Below are 10,436 nucleotides of genomic sequence, written 5' to 3'. Positions count from 1 at the left end.
TGTGGAGGGGAGGGGAGGGCCTTGGGGCAGTGCAGAGAGTATGGGGGCTTTGTAGCAGTGTAGAGTGTGGGAAGGGGGTGGGGGTGTGCTGGGGGGGGGGGGGGGGGGCGGTTTTCTGCCAGTGCAGAGAGCTTTGCTGTCTCTAAGTGCCCATTACAGCAGCACCGTGGCCAGAGGAAGTGTTTTCAAATCCCAGAGAGGCCTTGGTTCTGTAATTCTGTTGCTTTTATCCTCTCCACAATTAAAGGAGGTTGTACCCTTCTAAAGGGTTTTCCCTTTAGGGCAGGTCATGGCTCATTGTGTGGCTGCAGTCAAAAAAAAAAAAAAAAAGCAAACCATGTTAGGAATGATCTGAAAAGGAACGGAGAATAAAACAGAAAATATCACATCGCCTTTGTATCGAGCCACGGCGCGACTGCACCTTGAGTAAGACAGAGCAGAACTAGAGAAGGTGCAGAGGAGGGCGACCAAAATGATAAAGGGGCTGGAGCATCTCCCCTATGATGAGAGGCTGCGCAGGCCAGGGCTCTTCAGCCTGGAGAAGAAACGGCTGAGAGGGGACAGGATAGACGTTTATATAATCATAAGAGGGGTGGAACAGGCAAATAAAGAATGGTTATTTACGCTTTCCAATAATCCTAAAACAAGGGGACGCACCATGAAACTAGCGAGCAACAGATTCAGAACAGATCCTAGAAAGTGCTTTTTCACTCTGTGCACATTCAAGCTGTGGAATCTGTTGCCAGAAGATGTGGTCAAGGTGATGAGCTCAGCGGGGTTTAAAAGAGGTTTGGAGAAGCTCCTGGAGGAAAAGTCCATAGTATGAAATTAGCCAGGGAGACTAAAGAAAGCCATTGCTAACTCTGAGAGGGAGTAATAAGAAAGAAATGTACTTTTTGGAATCTGCAGGTGTTCATGACCTGGACTGACCGCTCGATGGACCGTGGTCTGACCCAGCACGGCATTTCCTCTGCTCTTATGCTCATGGCTTGTGTAAGGAAGGTGTTTTTATGGGAAAGAGAGGCTCCTCTTCAAACACCTTCTTGTCAGCATAAGAAGATCTCGCCGTGCGTTTTGCGAGGGGCGATGATGAACTGCAGTCCTCTACTCTCGGTCCCATCGGGATGATTGCTGGAGCTAAAAAAAAAAACCCGAGCTTGTGACCCTGGCAAAGCTAAAGATGTGCGCTGCCACAGAACCGCGGCGCTGGCACGAGGAGAGGCGGCGCACGCTGTGGAGGGCTTGGGGCTCTGCACGGATTTCTTATTCTGCGGCGTTTGCTATGTTTTCTCCTTAGAACCAGGCCGAGGCTCATTACAAGGGGCACAAGCACGGCCGAAAACTGAAGGTGCTAGAAGCCCTGAAAGAGAGACAGAAGACAGCGGCAGCTAGCCAAAACAAGGCCGCCGATCTCCCGTCCCTCCTGGCTGCGACTGCGAGCGGCTTCCCCGACAGCACAGGTACTGGCCCTCAGACTCCTGAAGTTAAAGTGCGGCTCTGCTTTTGCCGGCTTTGACGCAGTTCTTGCATTACTTTTTTTTTTTTTTTTTTTTAATCAAACTTTTTTCTGTTTCTTTCCTTGATGTATTTTCTTTCTTTTGATAGTTTAAGTGCCCATCAAAAATGAGAGGAAACGTGCTTGGTCTGTAGCGGTGCCGCCGCAGCGACTGCCAATAAGCAAACCCACCCCGGTTCCTGCTTCGTGTGGCCGATCTCCCTGTGGCACTCCTGCTCGGAGGTTGTTTTTTTTTTTAAATCCTGGGGCTTGTCCGACGCACCCCTCCGTGCACCTCCTTTCTCTGAAAATACCCTGCCTGCTCCCCCCCTCCCCCGATCCAGAAGGACCTTCTGACAAAAGGAAATGAGCCAGCGACTCTTGGGACGTTTCCACCGTCCAGCAGTCTTCCCTCTGATGCCCACAAAGGACAATCCTCTTTCTCCAGCCCTTGAGGAGTTCCCTCTCAGACAGAATACAGCCCGAGTCCCCTCTTTCTGAGATCCTGAGGAATCCCTCTTGGACCCCCAGACGAGGCCTCCCTAGTTCTGAAGGTCTGGGCTCGCCGACCTTTGGCCTCAGTTACTTTCCCAGGATAAGAGGCAGGACTGGTAATCCTGTCTTCTTGGAGAGAGCACCTTAGCCAGAGGGACATCCCAAAGAGCCCTGCACCACGAGGGCACAGGAAGTTTATTAAACTTGCCGAGGCTGCTGTTCAGTGCCACTTAGCTGGCACATTCCTCTGGGGAAGGATCCGCTTCTGATCACTCAGAACGATGGATGCCTACGTCACCCCAACCTCCAGGCCCTATCTCTGACTTCCTGGAAGTTGAAAGGTTAATTCTTCAACCTCTTAACCTTTCAGAGCCAGTTTCCCGTGTCCTGGTAGCTTCTCGAAAGCCTTCCACAAGAAAGTCTTATCGCTATAAATGGAACAGGTTTATGGTATGGTGTACTTCCATGTCCATCGACCCCTTTCACTTATTCCACAGCGAAGTTTCTTGACTATCTCTGGCACCGGTCAGAGTCAGGCCTCTATCAGGGTGCACGTCAGTGTGGTGGCCTTCCATAAAGGTATCGGGGATGTCTCCATATCAGTACAACCCCTGGTAACACACTTTTTGAGGGGCTTGTTGCACCTAAAACCTCCATTGCGCCCTCCAGCCCCTTCTTGGGACCTTAAGTGGTTTTGGGGTGGATCATGAAACCGCCGTTTGAGCCTCTCCAATCCTGTGATCTCCGCTATCTCACCTGGAAGGTGATTTTTCTTCTGGCGTTCACATCCGCTCTCAGAGTTGTTTGCTTATTTATTTATTTATTTATTTGTGGTTTTTCTTGACTGACCATCATCAGAGATATCATGCCAGTTTACACGTAATGGGTAAAAAACAAAGCAGGAAGAGAGCAGTTACAAAAACCAGGTTAACAGAGAACTGGGATGTGCAGAGACAGTTGCACGTGGGAGCGATAGCTTAAGACTAGAAATCGTGAGTTACAGGCATTAGTCACCTACCTGCCTTACACTAAACTTCTGCATGACAGGGTAGTACTCCGCACTCACTCTAAGTTTTTGCCTAAGGTAGTGTCGGAGTTTCATATTAATCAATCCATTATACTACCCACCTTCTTTCCCAGGCCCCATTCAAGTCCAGCAGAACAGGCTCTGCATACTCTCGACTGTAAACGTGCTCTAGCCTTCTCACCTAGACTGTACAGCTGCCCACAGAAAGTCCACTCAATTGTTTGTCTCTTTTAATACCATCAAATTGGGTAAACCTGTGGGAAAGCAGACCCTCTCCTCCTGGTTAGTGGACTGTATTTCCTTTTGCTATCAACAGGCAGGCGTTCCGCTCCAAGACAGTGTCAAAGCACACTCTATCAGGGCCATGGCGACCTCAGTAGCGCACCTCCGCTCTGTGCCGCTTACTGACATTTGTAAAGCTGCTACCTGGAGCGCTCTCCATACCTTTGCAGCCCATTATTGCTTAGACAAGGCTGGCAGACAAGATTCCATCTTCGGCCAGTCTGTCCTACGCAACTTATTTGCCAATTAATGTACCAACAGCCTTCCACCGACCCATCAGGGTTCAGGATGCCCTTTCAACCAAATTTTCACCCCAGTTGTTGTGCCTGTTGCACGTCCTTGGGTACATTTGGTGGATTGCTCAGGCACCCTCAGCTCGATACTCACCCATATGTGAGGACTACCATCCTGCTTGTCATGTGAGAAAGCAGAGTTGCTTACCTGTAACAGGTGTTCTCTCAGGACAGCAGGATGGTAGTCCTCACGAAACCCGCCCGCCACCCCGCGGTGTTGGTTTCGTTACGTTATCTTATTTTTCACATGTACTTTTACTATAAGACGGGACTGAAGGGGGACCCCTGCTGGATGCAGGGTCAGTGCATTGCTGGGCATGCCCAGTAGATGCCAGTCAAAGTTCTAGAAACTTTGACAAAAGTTTTCCATGATTGGGCTCCATCCTGATGATGTCACCCATGTGTGAGGACTAACATCCTGCTGTCCTGTGAGAACACCTGTTACAGGTAAGCAACTCTGCTATACTTTGTGGAAGGCTGGTTAATCAAATTGAATAAATAAAAGAATAATTCGCTAGTAACGCATGACCGGAGGGTGCAAATGTATTCTTCTTCTTCGCATTTACTAATCTTTTCCCTACACTGCTCAAAGTGATTTAAAAAATGTAAACCCCTACACTGCAGTCTAAACAACAATCTATAAAATCTAAGAATTACCCAATAGCATCAAAATAAAATCTTTGCGGCGGCTTGCTAGAGGTGAAGGTTTGCTGCTCTGCTCTTCCGGGTTTCCTTGTTGAGCTTTTTAGCAGATGTCGCCCACGGTGAGGGAGCTCTATGGGTGTCTAAAGCGGAGGCATCCTTAAGCCTGCTCGATCAGAGGCTTCCACCATCGCAGCGGCTTCCTTCTTCCGCTGGCGTGGCATCGCCTGATGACGTTTTCGGAGTGTCTGCCTGGGGGGGGGGGGGGTTGGGGGGTGCCTTACAGGGCATAGTCCCGCAGCCTGCAATGAGTCGGGGTGTTTCGCCAGAGCCGGTTCTGTCTTTTTCGAGTGCTCCAGTCCCAGCCGAGTTAGATCCAGCTACGGTGGTGCTCCTTACAGATTCGCCTCGGGTAACCTCCTCTCCAGCGGGCTGTCCTGGATTGGTTAGTCGCCCTGCCGTTGTGACTCTCGACTCTATTTGGGATTTAATGGTGAGCTCTGGAGTTTCCTTAAACGCCTGCACTTGCTGGATTCCTTTTCTTCTCGATTGGATCAGATGGGGATTTCCTATAATAATCAGCTTGCTGTTCTTTCTCAGAAAATTTAACAGACGGAATTGATTATTCAGGATATTCAAGGTCTTCGGTCTACCTTTAATAAAGACCGTATTGCTTTATCTAGAAGGATTGAACATTTAGAAAATCAATCCAGGCATTTGAATCTGCGTTTCTTGGATTTCCCTAAGGTCATTGGGGAAATACCTGATGTTACCTTTAAAAAAAAAATCTCTCTCTGAGGTCTTGAAATTTCCAGCTGATAGTCTTCCGTCTATTAGTAAAATGTTCTTTCTTCCCTCTGTTTCTTCTCAAAATAATCAAGTAGTTTCTAATTTGACTGATTTCCTTGAGCTCCTCTGGTATTCTTTATCGTTCCACATTGTTAGTTACCTTTTTTGCCTAGCAGGATTTGGTTAGTTATGCGTAATTGTTACGTGCCCCGTCCGCGGCCGTCCCGTGCACGGGCCTGCTCACCTTCACGGTCCCATGGCAGGTCCCGGGTCGACCTCCTTAGCGGTAGTTGCCAGCTCCTCTAGGCCCCAGTGTCCCGCGGCGGCGGTCACCGGGCCTTCCTCTGCGTACCAGGCCCCACGCCGAGGTTCAGCGTCCTCACCAATGCTGGCTGTGCCCCTACGCGCGGACCACCCGGCCTATTGTAGGGCCAGGGGTGGGCCTCAGCTCCTCGACGCGCCCTGATTGAACCCCCGATATAAGGACGTTCCTGTCTGTGCTTCCTTGCCTTGGCAATCGGGTCGGCTTGTTTGCTAGATTGCCTCTGCATTTGTTCCTGCTCTTGTCTTGTTCCAAGTCTCATTCTAGGATCCTTCTATTCCAGTCCTGTTCCTGCTTCGTTCCTGCATCCTAGTTCCTGCTCGTCTTGTTCCTGTGTTCGTTTGTACGTTTCCCCAGGTAGTACCTCCGGACTGTCTTACTGGTACTGACCTCAGCTTGTTCCTTGACCTGCCTGCCTGCCTCGAGACCTCAGCTTGTGCCTTGATCTGCCTGCTGCCTGCCTCTCGACTTCAGCCTGCCTGTGACCTCGTCTGACCTCCGGTATCTGACCTCTGCCTTTTTGACCATTCCACGGACAGACCTCTGGACTCTGACCTTTGCTCGCCTGACTTCGTCCCTAGATTCTGGCTCTGTTCCTTGCCTTGTCATCATCCTCCTTGCTCCATCGGACCTCTAGCCTCGAACCCGATTGCGCTCTCCCTGTGTCAGTGGGCACGCCGGACGTCTACTCTCCCAGGAGACCCTGCGAGGCCCACCTAAGTCCAAGGGGCCCAGGTCCCTACGGGCTCCTCCTGGGGGGACTTCGGGCTTCCAGTGGTGAAGCTCACCCAAACCTCTTTCTCCTCCAGAGCTCTGCCCCCTGGGGGCAGTTTCCTTCTGATCCCTATCAGGAGGTGTCTCTCCACTGCCTCAGGACAAGGGTCCACCTTCGAGCGCAACAGTAATTATTTTCACAATTTCTCATCTTTATTTTATGGTCATCCCATTCGGGTGTTTCCTGACATAGCACGAGCAACTTGGAGCATTTTTGTTTTTTAGGCACAAAGCTATCTCTCTTGGATGTTCTTTTCCCTTAGATATCCCTGTAAATGTCATATCAGGTATAATGATTTCTATATTTTTTTGTTCCTGAACAGCTTACGGCTTTTTTGGACTCCAAATGCCCATTAACTTCCTCTCCAGCGTCATTGTAACCATTAGCGGTATTGATAATGTTTAGTTCGACTGCATGCTAAGCTAATTTCTTTTTTTTCTTTTTCTTTTCCTCTTTATCTCCCCCTTAGTTTGCTTACCTCGCTCTTTTATTTGCTTTTTTGTTCTTTGTTTAAATGGACAACAATTCAACATAACTTGTTTTCTTATTAGAATGTTTGTCCATGTATTTCAGTGCAAAGGTGATTCTTTGTATGTTTGTGAAAATTGCATAAATAAAAAAAAAAATATACAAAATATAAAATCATTGCAGAGCAAAATACAATAATAACAAAAAATATATTAGTTAGCACAAACCAGGACAAAATGCAGTTAATACAAAACACCAAAATATGCAGTAACGAGCTGGCAGAGCTTTATATTTCTGGTCAACATGCTGCTTGGACAGTTGAAAGTAATTGGCCAACTCAATAAAAACTGTCAATGGATTTTGACAAAGTGCGTTCTCAGAGAAGAGCCAGTCCTTCGGAAGTACTGCCAACGTCTTTTTCTCCAGCACGTGACAGTGATCCATGGTTTATCGGTTTTTCTTCTATTATAGAAAAGCACTCGTCTGACGAGAAGCTGCAGGACTCAACAGCACAGGAGAGGCACTGATGAGAAACATTAATTGATAAGCTCCGGAGGAAACAGATTTCATTAATATGCTAAGTGAGGGGGTTGATTTGTTTTGTAGTATTTTATATTTTAAAAAAAAAAGGAGTTTTCCTTTTTTTTTTTTTTTTTATGTTGGATCTAAAACTGGATGCGTTTGAAGTGTGACCTTTTATCCCCATTAGCAAGAATGAAAGCTGAACGCACTGTGAAAGTTTCATTACTGTGATAGATAATGGCTGAACTGTTCCTTGTGGATTAGGGGGTGCAGAGGATCTGTATGTGTGCACGTGCAGTTTATATACAGGAGGCAGCTGAGAAAAGCTAGAGATTCAAAAACAATTAAAGGGGGGGAGAGAGAATGTGCTATTGAGGAAACCATCCATTAGCAAATCAAATACACAATTTCTGGCACTGCTGTCTTATCTGATTATTGTATCAGATTTTAGGGCTGGTGCAGAGGGCTTGAGGTCTATTCCCTGGCTTAGCTGGGACTAGGAATGACACCTAGTGGCCAGACTGCGGCAGGGGGTGAAGGTGGCGCCGGCCTAACTTCCATCCAAGATCCTCCTCCCACTCGCTCCACAACCCCTGATGCTGCCGGGACCAAGACCGGACTGCCCCGATCCATCTGTGGGCCTCATCAGGAGCCACCTGCCAGAGGTGGGGCCTCCGGTCAAAGGGCTCGCTCCTTTGTTCCACCCTTTGTTGACACTGCCAGGATGCTCACCCCTGGTCGCCAATGCCCAGACCTCTACCTCGCACACCATTAAGCAGTGATGCCGCTTAGGGCATCTTCTCCTTCAGAAACCCATCCCATTCCTGCCACTAGATAGCAGCTGAAACCACAAAGGAACACTTTATATCTCTATAACAGACATCAGGAACATAAGAACATGCCATGCTGGGTCAGACCAAGGGTCCATCAAGCCCAGCATCCTGTTTCCAACAGAGGCCAAACCAGGCCATAAGAACCCAAACATTGTCCCCACACTCCCACCACCTCACGAGGGACAGCCCCTACCACCCTAACATGTGCTTCACCTCTAACCAAACTCCAGCACCCACTGCTCCATCAGCGATCAAAACAATCAAAAGCTATGTCAGGTAGTCCCCAAGTACACTGTCAAACTGTAGACAAATGAGGCCGCACAGAACCCTCATCCTCCCCTCAAGAGACACAGTACAAATAGGACATGAAGACCAAACTTAATTAACCCCCAACCCCCCACCCGGCAGGCTGTTACTCCAAAACTCCCCATCCATCTACAACAAACCGGAAAAACCACATGACCTACTCTCACAGCACTGCTATAGGTGACTGACAAAATTAGCTGCTAAACGCTTCTTGGCTAAGTTTGGTGGGATATTCAGTGTGCGTAGCTGCACTGCTGAATATAGCCGGCTATCTTAAAGTTAGCCAGCTAAGTCTATTCAGCTAAGTCTTGGAATGCTCAATGGCACAACCAGTGGAAGCTGGATAAATTATCCAGCTAACTCGGAATAGCAGACGTATCCAGAAATCTTATCTAGCTAACTTAAGTTTGCCCACAAGCATCCCTGGAATTCCTCCAGCTAAATTTTTATCTCCCTAACTACTTAGCCGGATAACTTGAAAGCAGTTAAGGAATCAGTCAGGGATTTTCAAATCCCACCATTTGTTTGGCTAAGTTTGAACTTAGTGTCCCAAAATACAGCTGTTCTATATGTTAAGTCTACTGAGAGGATATCTAATCCATCACCAACATAAACCTCTCACATAATTATTTTCACAATTTTTAATTGCAAAGAGAAGTTACAAAGCAGTGATTCACCAAAGGAGCGTTATACATCACTGCAGATCTTATGTTTAGGGCAGATGGAGTTACGATGTGAGAGCACATGCGATAGTGCCTAGTATGAAGGTTACCATTTATAACATAACGTTATTGGGAAAGTAATAATGTGAGGGGTATATGTTGGTGATACATTTGAACTTAGCCAGACAATGGCACTGAATATCAACCTCTCTGCTTAAACAGAGACAGGGGCAGTGAATGCTGATACCCTCACAGCTTCTCCAAATCCGCGCTGAAAGCTTCACTTAATCTCACACCACCAAGATAAAGGGGTAGCAATAATTTTCAGAGAAGAACTAGACTTGACCCGCTCCCACCACACATCCAGGCAGCAGTCAAGTTTAAGTTTTTGATGCTGACTTATCGGGCTCTATAATGGAGTAGGTCCTTCCTGCTTGACAAACAAAGTAACTCTGGTATACAGCGGGTCGTGAATTACCATCAGGTCAAGGCTCCTTTGTTAAAAATAGCATCAGTAAGAGAAATGCACTTGATGCATAACAGGGCTTGCATATTCCAGTAGCAGGACATGGACCAGGGGTGGGCAATTCCAGTTCTTCAGGGCTGCAAACCAGTAGCGTTTTCAGGATATCCCTAATGAATATGCATGAGAGAATTGCATGCGCTCTGCCTCAGTTGTATGCAAATCTATTTCAGGTATATTCATTATGGATATCCTGAAAACTGGACTGGTTTGCGGCCCTCGAGGAACGGAACTGCCCACCCCTGTCCTGGACGATGGAAGAGCACACCCTGACCTTCACAAAGAAGCTAAGAGTGTGTTTCTTCTCTGGTTGACCCCCTTTGGGGGGGGGGGGGATGAGGGCTTATTTTAACTTTCACAGAATGATTCTAGTGGTTTTATGGAAATCTGATTTTGAGCTGTAGGTCACTTTTATTCGATGTGGGCTAGTATAATAGTGGGTGGGAGGATTGCTAATATCTACTGCATCAGGCTCTGCTGCTTATTTGTGCTGTTAATAAAATCCGTGATTGGTTTTGGAGCCTTTGACAGCTGGGGGATTTATTGCTTTTTGAAAATTTATTTTTTATGCTCTGGCTAAGTTTGGTGGGATATTCAGTGTGCGTAGCATGTGGCACATTTAAAACTAATCGGAGAAAGTTCTTTTTCACTCAACGCACAATTAAACTCTGGAATTTGTTGCCAGAGGATGTGGTTAGTGCAGTTAGTATAGCTGTGTTTAAAAAAGGATTGGATAAGTTCTTGGAGGAGAAGTCCATTACTTGCTATTAAGTTCACTTAGAGAATAGCCACTGCCATTAGCAATGGTAACATGGAATAGACTTAGTTTTTGGGTACTTGCCAGGCTCTTATGGCCTGGATTGGCCACTGATGGAAACAGGATGCTGGGCTTGATGGACCCTTGGTCTGACCCAGTATGGCATGTTCTTATGTTCTTATGGCCTTTATTAGCAATATTGTAAACTACCTTGAATGGCTTTGCCCAGGAAGACGGTAGATACA

General features: G+C 47.3%; 1 protein-coding gene across 5 annotated transcripts in view; it reads left to right on the top strand.

The window, feature by feature from the left end:
- LOC115073630 (transmembrane protein C17orf113-like) overlaps positions 1-10,436 on the top strand; it is a 167,655-nt gene that overhangs the window by 118,689 nt on the left and 38,530 nt on the right. For all 5 annotated transcript variants that reach the window (XM_029572226.1, XM_029572230.1, XM_029572228.1 and 2 more), the window contains one exon: positions 1,298-1,460. In XM_029572226.1, coding sequence (XP_029428086.1) covers positions 1,298-1,460 — 163 coding nt within the window. The remainder of the gene's footprint in view (positions 1-1,297; positions 1,461-10,436) is intronic.

The sequence above is a fragment of the Rhinatrema bivittatum genome, chromosome 12, assembly GCF_901001135.1.
Source record: "Rhinatrema bivittatum chromosome 12, aRhiBiv1.1, whole genome shotgun sequence".
Lineage (NCBI taxonomy): Eukaryota > Metazoa > Chordata > Amphibia > Gymnophiona > Rhinatrematidae > Rhinatrema > Rhinatrema bivittatum.
This window is presented reverse-complemented; position numbering and strand designations above follow the sequence as displayed.